Source organism: Elephantulus edwardii, unplaced genomic scaffold (assembly GCF_000299155.1).
Source record: "Elephantulus edwardii isolate Elephantulus edwardi_28Jun2011 unplaced genomic scaffold, EleEdw1.0 scaffold00004, whole genome shotgun sequence".
Classification (NCBI taxonomy): domain Eukaryota; kingdom Metazoa; phylum Chordata; class Mammalia; order Macroscelidea; family Macroscelididae; genus Elephantulus; species Elephantulus edwardii.
Window position 1 is genome coordinate 38342485 of NW_006399754.1, and position 12331 is coordinate 38354815.

General features: G+C 46.0%; 1 protein-coding gene across 1 annotated transcript in view; it reads left to right on the top strand.

Annotated features, from left to right (window-relative positions):
- The window catches only part of NBEA (neurobeachin), a 924058-nt gene that overhangs the window by 559202 nt on the left and 352525 nt on the right, over nt 1–12331 (top strand). Inside the window, exon 42 of the mRNA XM_006879639.1 lies at nt 8099–8223. Coding sequence (XP_006879701.1) covers nt 8099–8223 — 125 coding nt within the window. The remainder of the gene's footprint in view (nt 1–8098; nt 8224–12331) is intronic.

A 12331-nucleotide genomic window follows, 5' to 3' on the forward strand; every position in this document is an offset into this window, starting at 1 on the left:
ACCTCCCGGTCCATCATGACCCCACTCACACCCACACCTCCCGGTCCATCATGACCCCACCCTCACCCACACCTCCCGGTCCATCATGACCCCACCCCCAGCTCTTGGTCCATCTTGACTCCACCCCCAGCTTCCAAAAGTATATGAGACTGAGTTTCATCATCTAAGTCTCCAAGGAGTAGCCTACTTTCACTTTCTCCAGGACATGCCTGTTTGCTCTCTTGCAAGACTATGAAACATTCAGTATTTTTCTCCAGCACCACAACTCAAAGGCACCAATTCTCCTCCTGTCATCCGTAGTCATCGTCCGACTTTCAGGTGCATAACAAGCAATTAAGACCATGACTTGGAGCAGGCACACCTTACTCTTTAAAGTGACAGCATTGCTCTTTCGTTCTCTGGAGAGGTCCCTGACAGCATATTTTCCTGATGCAATTCTTCTAATTTCTTTATTGCTGGTATGAAGGGTGTTGATTGTGGATCTAAACAGATTAAAGCATTGATGGTTTCAGTCTTTTCTCCATTTATCATGATGTTGCTTATTGGTCAAGTGGGAAAGGTGTTTGTTTTCTTGGTGTTGAGATGTAATCCCTATTGAAGGATTCAGTCTCTGATCTTTTGCAGCAAGCACTTCAAGTCTTCCTCTCTCTCCTCAGACAAGATGTATCATCTACATAATGCAAGATATTGAAGAGTCTTCCTCGGATCCTGAAGCCACACTCTTCTTTATAAAGCCCAGCATCTTGAATGATTTTGCTCAGAGTACAGATTACAGCTCCATCTTAGAACCTTTAAAATCTGCACACGCATTGCGCTCAAATAGACTGTGCCTCACAGCTGGCCCTCCAGCAGGTTCTAACTCACAGGGGAGGAAGTTGCCCATCTTTCTCCTGCAGAGCTGCCGGCTGGATTCAAACTCCGGGAGAGGTAGCACCTTGGGCCTAGCAACACGTCTCCCCATGACGGTGCTACCAGAACTCAGGGTCCCTCGTGCTGCTGTGACAGATGAAGAGAGCCGTGGGGGTTCTGTCAGGAACTCTGCTGGGGCGGAGTTGCCACGGGGGAGCGGCCACAGGGCAGAGAGTGCTGTCTCCTCACATCTGTTCATGGGCTGGAAGTCTTTGTTCCGAAGCTGGGGCTGCGGGAGGCTTCCTCTCAGCTGGCACTGATGAGGGTCTTTAATTCTTTGGAATTCCTTGGTTGATCTTCTGGTGGCCTGACCTCTATCCACTCCGTCTACACTTACTCTTTCAGGGCCTGATTTGTTTTTAATATGTACAAATGACTGATTTAAAATGCGCTCTGCGCTGACGTGGCTCCACTAACACAACGAAAACCCCTTGCTCCAAGTGAGATTACTCCAGTGGGTATGGGGGGGTTAGGATTCCAACATGTATTAGGGCGAAGGGTGCCAGGAGGAGAGGAAAACACAAGTCAGACCATACAAGAAGTGGTGATGGATCCACAGAGTTGAAGAATCTGTGTGTGAGATTGCTGTGCCCCACCCTAGAAGGCACAGATAGGTGCCCGGTTAGGGTCACTGATCGGGCAGACCTTAGCATGGGGGCTTTACCTAAGTCAGAGTGCCCGACCAAAGCCTGTGTCCTTCAGGTCAGTCCTGACCCCTAGCGACCCCTAAGCATCCTTTGATCAGCTTGCTGGGACTCAGAGTCTTCACTGAGAGCAGTGCCTGTCTTGTGGACGTGGGCATGGAGTCACCTCGTAACTGAAACACCTCATAGCTGAACCTCTTGTGCATTTTTGAGGCTTCAAATCCATGGGAAAGAGATTGTCCGCCTTCCTCCCTCAGAGCCAAGGTGGAACTAGGAGAGGCACAGCCCAGGGGTCGGCTCACCACTCCCCTGTGTGCGAGCCTAGCGGAGTCCCTCCAAGAGAGACTGTCCTTTGGAAACCGTGTGGGCAGCTCTGTGCCGTGTTGGAGGCCTGCTCTGAGTCAGAATGGTCTAACTCCACTGCTTATAGGCAGTTGTCAGAGCAGAGCAAGGGAACACTACCTGGTTCAAAATTGAGAAGGGCATACGCCAGGGATGTGTCCTATCTCCATACCTTTTCAATCTGTATGCAGAACACATTATCTGGGAGGCTATCTATGAGGAGAAGTGTAGCATCAGGACTGGAGGAAGACTTATCAACAATCTACGTTATGCAGATGGCACAACCCTGCTTGCTGAAACTGAGGAGGACCTGAAGCGCTTGTTGCAGAAGATCAAGGACTGCAGCCTCCAATATGGATTGAAGCAAAAAAAACCAATGCAAAGATTCTCACCACTGGATTGATTGGCAGCATCGTGATGGATGGTAAAGACATTGAGATTGTTCACAGCTTTAGTCTGCTTGGCTCTACAATCAGCACTCTTGGCACCAGCAGCCAGGAAATTAAAAGACATATTGTTATGGGAAAGTCTGCTGTCAGAGACCTCTCCAAAGTACTGAAGAGCAATGATGTCAGTCTGGAGACTGAGGTGCACCTGATACAGACCATGGTTTTTGCAATCACTTGCTATGCATCAGAAAGCTGGACAATGACTAGGGAGGATAGAAGGAGAATTGATGACTTTGAGCTGTGGTGCTGGAGAAGAGTATTGAATATACCAGGAATTTCTAGGAGAACAAACAGGTTCGTCCTAGAGAGGGTAAAGCCAGGCTGCTCCTTGGAGGCAAGGATTCTGACGCTTTGTCAGACACACTTTGGGCATATTGCAAGGAGGGATCAGTCCTTGGAGAGGGACGTCATGCTTGGGAGGGTGGAAGGAGAGCACAAGAGAGGAAGACCCTCGATGAGATGGATTGATTCCGTGACGGGGGTAATGGGGTAGGTGTGTCAGAGACAATAAGATTGGCACTGGGTAGAGCAGGGGTTAGGGCTGTTGTACATGGGGTCACTATCAGTGACAGACGACTCAATGGCACATAACAACAACAATATTGACTCTATTAAGAGAACATTTTTTTTAATGGTTGATATTACCAGGAGCCCTGATGGAGAGGTCCAGAAGGGTACATGTTTGTCAGGCTGATAAACCAAAAGGTTGGCAGTTTGAATCCACCATTGTGCTCTGGGGTCGTCTCCTCTCATAGAGCTCTACAGCCCTGGGAACTTGATACAGCAGTCTCATCCATCATCACAATAGATGGAGAAAAGTTTGAAGAAGTGGTTTTATTTTGCTGAGATCCACATTAATACCCATAACAATAGTAGTCAAGAAATTAAAACACATGTTTCACTAGGAAAAATCTGATGTCAAGGACCTTTCCTGAGTGCAAAAGAGCAGAGAGATCAGCTCAAAGGCCAAGCCACACCTAATCCCAGCCTTGGTATTTTCAGTTGCTTCATTTACCTCGGAAAGTTGGATCGTAGTTAGAATCACAGAACAATCTGTACCCTTGAGTTGAGGAGCTTCGGAGGAGATCTGACTGTCCCGTGGACTGTCCCGTGGGCGGCGGAGGAGATCCGACTGTCCCTGGACAGCGGAGGAGATCCGACTGTCCCGTGAGTGGCGGAAGGAACCAGCAAGTGTATCTTAGAGCAAGTGCACGCAGGGTGCTCTTTCGAGGCGAGGGTGTGGAGCTTTGTCTCACGTATTTGGGCATATTGTCAGGAGAGATAATCCTTGGAAAAGGACATCATCTGGGAAAATAGAGGTGAGACCTTGACCAACATATGCTGTCGCCATGAGCGGCCAGTGTCTTCTAGCATGGAGGAGACTGAGGGTGTGGCGGTGTCTAGGGGGCTGGGAGTCCAAGTCAACCCAGTGGCACCTCAAAACATCAAACAGATGGTAGAAAACTGAGGAGAAGGAAAATTTTTTTTACCCCATATTTATGCTTGCTGAGTCCTTCTGATATTTCAGTGTTTCTTTATGTGGTGATTGTTATGTGCTATCAAGTCACCTGAGACTCATAGCAACCCTATGTACAACAGCCCTAAACCCTGCTCTGTTCTCTGCCAACCTCATTGTCTCCAACACACTGACCCCAATTACCCCAGTCACTGAATCAATCCCTTTCATTGAAGGTCTTCCTCTTCCTGCACTGTCCCTCCACCCTCCCAAGCATGACGTCCCTCTCCAAGGACTGTTCCCTCCTTGCAACCTGTCCAGAGTATGTCAGACGAAGCTTCAGAATCCCTGCCTCCAAGGAGCAGGCTGGCTTTACCCTCTCCAGGAAGAACTTGTTCATTCTCCTAGCAGTCCATGGTATACTCAATACTCTTCTCCAGCATCACGGCTCAAAGGCATCAACTCTCTTTTTTCCCTAGTCATTGTCCAGCTCTCTGATGCATAGCAAATTATTGCAAAGACAGATCAGGTGCACCTTAGTCTCTAGTTTCTTTTTATCTATGGAAGTTCTTTGAGTCAAGCTCGGATGGTCACAAGCACTTAGAGTGTTCCTTTATTTGAAAGTGTTTTGCTTTGCTCTTCATTCCTGAACTGTAAATTTCGGAGTTGGCAGTTGTTTTCTTTCAACACCTAAGAAGCATTGGGTCATACTACCATGGTCTCTAGTGAGACACATTGTCATGCTAATGCTATTATTTCTATAGAGATGATGTCATTTTCTTCTTAAACATACAAGTTTGAACTGCCACCCTTTTGGTGTTAACGGCATGCTTATCCATGGCACCAGAGAGCATTCTGCCAAGCTTGGGAATGATCCTTCCAATTCAGAAGACAGGTGAAAAGCGTGTGTGTGTGTGTGTGTGTGTGTGTGTGTGTGTGTGTTGTTCTGAGGGTTTAGCTGCCTCTCTCTATGTTACAATCATTTTAAAAAAAATATTGTATACTGATTGGCTTACAAATTTCGTAACATTGTTTTTCACACTAGATTATTCACATTTCCTTTATCCACCCCTCCCTACTATTATTAAAGATAAATACTTGTCTAAAAATGTTTTTTAAGATTTTCTCTTTGTCATTAGTTTTCAGAAGTCCCATCATAGTTTCTTGTACTTGGATTTCCTTTATCCTGTTTTGGGATCAGTCACCTCCTTACCTCCTTTCTGTTTTGGGAGCCCTTCTTCCTTCATTTCCTGCCGCCTGGCATCCCCTTCCCTTGATCTGCCCTCCAGTTGGCTCCTCCCACAGGTCCTAAGTCTTTGTCAGACTCTAAGGTCTCCCTGATCGCAGACTGTGCTTTCTTCCTCTAATCTGTGACTTGTCTATTGTTCAGACCCTGGGATTTCTGTTGTTCTTTTTGGCAGTTCACTTATTCCACTCTTCCTGATAATTTGTTGTTGATCCTATATATTGAGCTTTTGACTTTTGTCATTGTGTTTCTAGCTCTGAAATCTCTGAAATTTATGTTTAGTCGCTCTTTATATTCGTCACAAGAAAATCCAAGCTTCTTATCATCTTGCAGTTGGCATTTATTAATGGTCTTTTCTCATTCAGTGAATGGGTCTTAGAATAAATGAGAGATTTGAAACCAGGCTGGAATAAATGGCTTGGAACCAGGACATTTTGTTGTTATTCTCTGAGATTTGCAGTTTTATTTGACATTTAGGTTATAGCAAAGGGAGCCACCAAGTTACTGCTGGATGCAGCCTGGGACCAGGTTACCAGATACAGGCAGAAACTGGGGCTTCCCATTCAGACTCAGTCAGCAGTCAAGGAGAGGCTGGGAACCCCAGGTGCTCACCTGGCGTGCTGGTCCTCCAGTGGGAATAGCTGGTCTCACCAAGAGTGCTGACCCTCCTGTGTGAATACCCGGTCCCACCTGGGATGCTCACCCTCCTGTGTGAATACCCGGTCCCACCTGGGATGCTCACCCTCCTGTGTGAATACCCGGTCCCACCTGGGATGCTCACCCTCCTGTGTGAATACCCGGTCCCACCTGGGATGCTCACCCTCCTGTGTGAATGAACAGCAGCAGCGGGAAGTTCACCTCCTGGAGGTGGATATCAAGAGGCACCACATGGTCTTCCCAGTGGGCAGGGTCCCCCTTTCTGACTGCCTGCACCGCCTTCTCTGGTGCCACCCATGGGGCTTCTGGGGACCTCGGCACACACTTGTGACTATGGAAACAGCTCTCACATCTCCTCTGCTGTGAGGGGCAGGATTGATACTCAGTGGAGGAAAACATGTCGTTTCTGGTGGGTTTCATGATTTCATTCTTCAAGAAATGAGATTGGAACAAAGTTTTAGTAGGCTTTCCATTAACCACTTATATCAGTCTGTCCTTGCTTGGACAGGAAGGATTGTGTTTCTATGAAGCATTCGTGTCAGGCTGTCTTTACATGGACGGAAGGATCTTGTTTTTAAGTTGGCAGCAGAGCTGCACTGTCCACTGTCCAGATTAATGGTGCATCATAGAATTAGTGTTTTACAGAAATAATTTTATTATTTATAGGGACAGTATATTAAAATATACTTTAAAATGCTCATAATTTTAACAGTTCTCTCATATGCACCTTACATCGTGTTTTCTTTACAATTAAGTTCCAGAAAACAAAATCATATATATCTTAAAATCAAAAATATTTTTTTTAAATTGAAATCATTATTATCTAAGATGATTCATATATCTGGGATTTTTTAAATGAAAAACTGTTTTCATTAAACGATGAAATATTTATTAAAGTGTGCTCTGTGCACGGCGTTCTGCCGAGAGATGATGATGAGAAAGGCATGCGGCTCCCACCGTAACCGAACCGGCCCTGAAAGGTCCTTCTGAACCAAAACTAAAACAAGAAATGAGGCAGACCTTTGATGAAATCGTTCTTATGCTTTTTAAATAAATAAACTAAGGAAAGTAAGGTAGTATTCAAGAAAATAAAATTCTAAAGCATTGGCATTTCTCATTCATTTCTATTGAAATTAAATTGATAACAAATGATGTCATAGAATAATGAAAGGGACCTGCAGGGAGCCTATATCAGTGGTTTCTGAATACATGATGGTTCCGAAGGACGAAAGACGGAGCAGCCCGGTGACGGGTTGTTAAGGGTTTCATTGCTGAAAGCCGTTGAGTACCCAAGGCCACGTGCTGGGATAATAATTTACCAGGGCAATTACCACACTCTGGAATTTCTTGCAATCCTAATTCAGTATTATTAATAATGGATAAAATGGCACTTTTCTCAGGTTGCTGAGGGCAGTGGGGAATTATTTCAATGAATATTTTAACACATTATTTTAATCGTTGTTCCACCAAATTCAAGTGGGCAATTTTTCTGCTTCTTAATTCAGTCTACTAAGAGACCATGGCCATTAAATTGCAAACTATTTACAATGAGGTCTGTCCTGTGATTTATAAGCCTTGTTAAAAACAGTATGAGAGAGCGCAAACCCTGCCATTAATCCTTATAATTTGATACTGTGTTTGTTCCTAAAGGCTTGTGCCTGATGTTCACGTAGAAGGGAGATTGCGGAGAAGCCAGGCTGACTGTGGTTAGAATGCTGGTGGTTGTTGCTATGAGCTTCCAAGTGGCCCACGACTCACAGCAGCATGGCTCTGAGCCCAGCTCTATCCTGGGCCTGTCTCACTGACATCTACCCTCATTTCCCATTACGCTGTCAACCCATCTCATCCAGGGGCTTCCTCTCCTGCGCTGTCCCTCCACCCTTCCAAAAACATGATGTCCTTCTCCAAGGATCTGTCGCTCTGGGCAGCATGACCAAAGTATGTGAGATGGAGCTTCAAAATCCTTGCCTCCAAGGAGAAACTTGATTTCACCCTCTCTAGGACAGACCTGTTAGTTCTCTTGGCCTGTGGTGTAGTCATTACTCTTCTCCAGCACCACAGCTCAGTGGCATCAATTCTGCCTTCTTTGACCATTGTCCAGCTCTCTGATGCATAATGGGTAATTGTGAAATCCATGGCCTGCATCAGGTGCGCCTTAGTCTCTAGATTGACATCATTGCACTCTGGAGAGGTCCCTGATAGCAGATTTTCCTAATGCAATTCTCCTTTTGTTTTCCCTGGCACCAAGAATTGTTAACAACCTAAATCTCTTCTCTGTCTACCTAAAATAGTATAATGTAACTTTTTCTGAAAAGTTTTGCTCATCTCAGTAGGAAATATATCCCAAGTGACCTCTGGCATTGACCCCATGGCCTCTCTCCCCTGCCCCCTGCAGCCAGCTGCACGACTTCTGGCGTCTGGACTACTGGGAGGATGATCTGCGGCGGCGGAGGCGGTTTGTGCGTAATGCGTTCGGGTCCACACACGCAGAGGCCCTGCTGAAGGCAGCCATGGAATACGGTCAGTGTGCAGAGTGGCCTCGGGGCGCTGGGTGCTAGCCACTTGGGGCGGCTGGGGGCTCCAGGGTTTGCCGTGCCCTACATCTAAGTCCACAGGGTGTGGGCACTGTTTTCCTGTGCATGGCCGAGGAAGCCCTTGGACAGTCCACCGTTTCTCATCATCGGGTGCACTTTCAGACCCATCAGTTTCTCTGAACAGATTTGAAGCCTCCACACACTTAATTTTTAGCCACAAACCCTTTCACAGCCCAAAACAGGACTGAAGTCACTTTCCTGGTGTCTTTCAAACTTCAGTGAGCAAGACCCAGCGTGACAGATGAATATTACAGTGCAGTGTTGTGCTCAGAGGGTCCCTGTGGCTTAATGCGTAGGGAATCATGCTGCAAACCCAAAGGCCTCAACTCTAGTGGTTCAAAACCACCAGCTACCCTGGGGGAGAAAGGCAGGCCATCTGTTCTCTCTGCGGATTTACAGTCTTAGAAAACTCATTGGAGGATCAGTCAGCAGCGAGTGAATGCTGTTCTCAGGCTAATACGCTTACACACCCTGTGGCTGACGTGTTAACGTGTGTGCGTGATGTGTGCACCGTGTGAGATGTGTGTACTGCGTGATAGCTCTGCCTTTGTAAGCTCTGTGTGCATTATATGTGCTAGGTGTTCACCGTGTGATGGGTGTACACACTGTGTGTGTGATGTGTACTCACTGTGTGTGACATGTGTACACACTGTGTGTGTGGCGTGTGCACACTGTGTGTGAGGTGTGTACACTGTGTGAGGTGTGTTCACACTGTGAGATGTGTACACACTGTGTGAGGTGTGTACACTGTGTGTGGCGTGTGCACCATGTGACATGTGTACACACTGTGTGTGAGGTGTGTGCACACTGTGTGTGAGGTGTACACCATGTGACATGTGTATACTGTGTGAGATGTGTACACACTGTGTGTGAGGTGTGTGTACACTGTGTGTGGCGTGTGCACCATGTGACGTGTACACACTGTGTGTGAGGTGTGTGCACACTGTGTGTGAGGTGTACACCATGTGACATGTGTATACTGTGTGAAATGTGTACACACTGTGTGAGGTGTGTACACACTGTGTGTGAGGTGTGTTCACACTGTGAGATGTGTGCACACTGTGTGAGGTGTGTGGACCATGTGTACACACTGTGTTGAGATGTGTGAGCACATATGTGCGCTGTGTGTGCGTCTCCCCTCACCCGAGATACGGAGGGCCTGTTTTGACGGCACCACAGTAAGGGAATCACAGGAGGAGTCCAGGTGCCCGTGTCCACCAGTCTGTGCAGTGTGCAACAGCTTTATTGACAAGTCTGACATAGTCTGAGAATTGCCCAAATGTGACACAGATACATGAGTAAGCGGGAAAAATAATGCCAGCAGGCTGGCTCAGGGGAGGCCACTCCACACCGCCTTCTGTAAAAATGGCAACCTCGTGACCTCCCACAGCACGTTACATACAATAGGTATTGTAAAAGAAGCATGCCTGGGCCCACAAGCAAGTATCCGTGTGTGTACCTGAAACAACATTTTACTAATACCTTCATCACATGATTATAAGTTTTATAAGGAAATGTGCAAAGAGCTCGAGTTAGACAACCAAAAGGCAAGAATGCACCTACTATTTTCTGAAGCTGGAAGAATTTAAGAACAAATTCAGGCTTCGAGTTGTAATACTGAGAGATGCTATGTGCAAAATCTTGAATGACACAGAACACATTAAAAGGCAATGGAAGAAATGCTCAGATTCGCTGAGCCAGACACAGCTGGTCAACACAGACCATTTCAGGAAGTAGCATGAGAAAAAGAGTCTGTAGGATTGAAGGAAGAAATTCAAGCTGTCCTCCAGGCACTGGCAAAAAATAAGGCCCCAGGAATTGATGGAATACCATCCGAGGTGTTTCAGCCATCAAACGCAGCTCTGACACCCTGACCAGTCTGTGCCAGGAATGACTGAAGGGCCAGCAGAGCCCTTGGGCCGCCGCGTGTGAGGAGAGCAGTGACAGCCCGCTGCCCGAGCACCAAGAGTGGCCTTTCCCCCTCTTATTAACTGTGCTTTTAACAAAAGTTGACAGAAAAAGGTACATTTTGCATTCGTTCACTCATTCATTGTTGCACATTTTCCTTCCTGCACCCCCCAAGTTTTCTTCTTTTTTGGGGGGTGGGGGGAAGCATTCGTTCATTATTTGTATGACAGCAGTCCAGAATCAGAGGTGCATCGCAAAGAAGTGTGTCCTGGGGGACGTGAAAACACAGTGCTCCTCAGAGGCAGCGATGGAAACCTTTACAGACTTGGGGAGTGTTCTCAGGCAGGGGCCGTTCTCAGGAGCAAACTTCATGCTGGCGAAGGTGAAGGGTCAGATAGGGAGGAAAGACCCAGGGAAGTGGATTGACAGTAAGTGCCAAGGTGGAGGGTCAGAGAACAGAGAAAGACCCTCCGTGGGAGGATTGACACCGTAATTTACAGTGGGCTTGACCATGACCGCAGTCTGAAGGGCGCTACTGCTGAGGGCAAGGGTCAGAGATGCTGTGTCAGACGTGTACAGGGCCCCTGTGAATCCTGGTGCACTCGGTGGTGTCTAAAACATCACATGATATTGCTGTTTTAATTCTACTCTGCTCGAGTTTCTTAATTTAAAAAAATCTAGGTTTTTTTGAGTTGTTACGGATTACTTGTCAGTCTACTAACCCCAAAACTGATTGTGTGAGCCCACCGTGAGGGGAGGAGGAGGGAGTTTGCTCCTGGTAAAATTTCCCTGATGAGGCTGGAAATTGAGTGATTGACTTTTGTTCACTTAATGGTTTATTCATTGCAAATAATTTTTTTAAAAACAGAAATAGTAACTAGGTACATAGATCTCACCTGATAGACTGCACAGGAATCAGATTGACTATATCTGTGGAAGGAATTCTGGAGAAGCTCAAGATTCAGCAGTCAAAACCAGGCGAGGTGCTGATGGTGAAAGAGACCATCAGTTACTCATGTGCAAGTTCAAACTGAGGCTGAAGAACCAAAATAGGATCTGAAGTCTATTCCACCTGAATTTACAAATCACATTTAGAAGATGTGAGACACTGGAAACTAGTGATCAAAGACCTTATGAGTTGTGGGACAGTATCATTACAAAGACAGGAGAAAGAAAAAAAAAAAAACAACAACCCACATATCAGAAGAAATCAGAAGAGACCCTGAAAATTGCACCAGAGCATTAAGAAGCCAGAATGAAGGGCAGAAATGCTGAAGTAAAAGCTGAACAGAAAAAGTAAAAGGGCAGCTCAAGATGACAAAGTGCAGTATTGTAACAGAACGTGCAGAGAGATAGAGAATTAAAAGGGGAAAATGGACCAGGATATGAACAGACACTTCACCAAAGAAGGCATTCAGATGGCCAACGAGCACATGAAGAAATGTTCAAAATCCCTAGCTCTAAGAGAGATGCCAGTCAAAACAACTATGAGATATCCTCTCACCCCAGTAAGAATAGCAAAAGATAACAGAACAACAAGCAACAAATGCTGGCGAGGTTGTGGAGAAACTGGAACCCTCATCCACTGTTGGTGGGAGTGTAAAATGGTGCAACCACTGTGGAAGGCTGTATGGTACTTTCTCAAAAAGTTGCAAATAGACATACTATTTGACCCAGCAATTCCACTACTGGGAATGGAATATACTCCAAAGAGACCATAACTGCCACTCAAGTAGATATATGCACACCCATGTTTATTGTGGCTTTGTTCACAATAGCAAGGAGTTGGAAACAACCCAGGTGCCCATCAACAAACGAATGGATAGAGAAGCTATGGTATATTCACACAATGGAATACTGTGCTGCATTGAAAAACAAGGAACTCATGCAACATTATTCAAAATGGGTGACCCTGGAGGACATTAGGTTAAGTGAAATATCTCAGTCACAAAAGGACAAATACTGCATGGTGCCACTGTTGTAGAATGAGGCTGACATCTGGGTGAGGATAAGACTGAGAAAAACTGGATAAATTATGTTTACTGTATTGTGGCCGATGAGGGAGAGAATAGTTTAATATATTTTAGGGCATTATGATTATCATAAGAGTTGGAATGAGGGTTGCA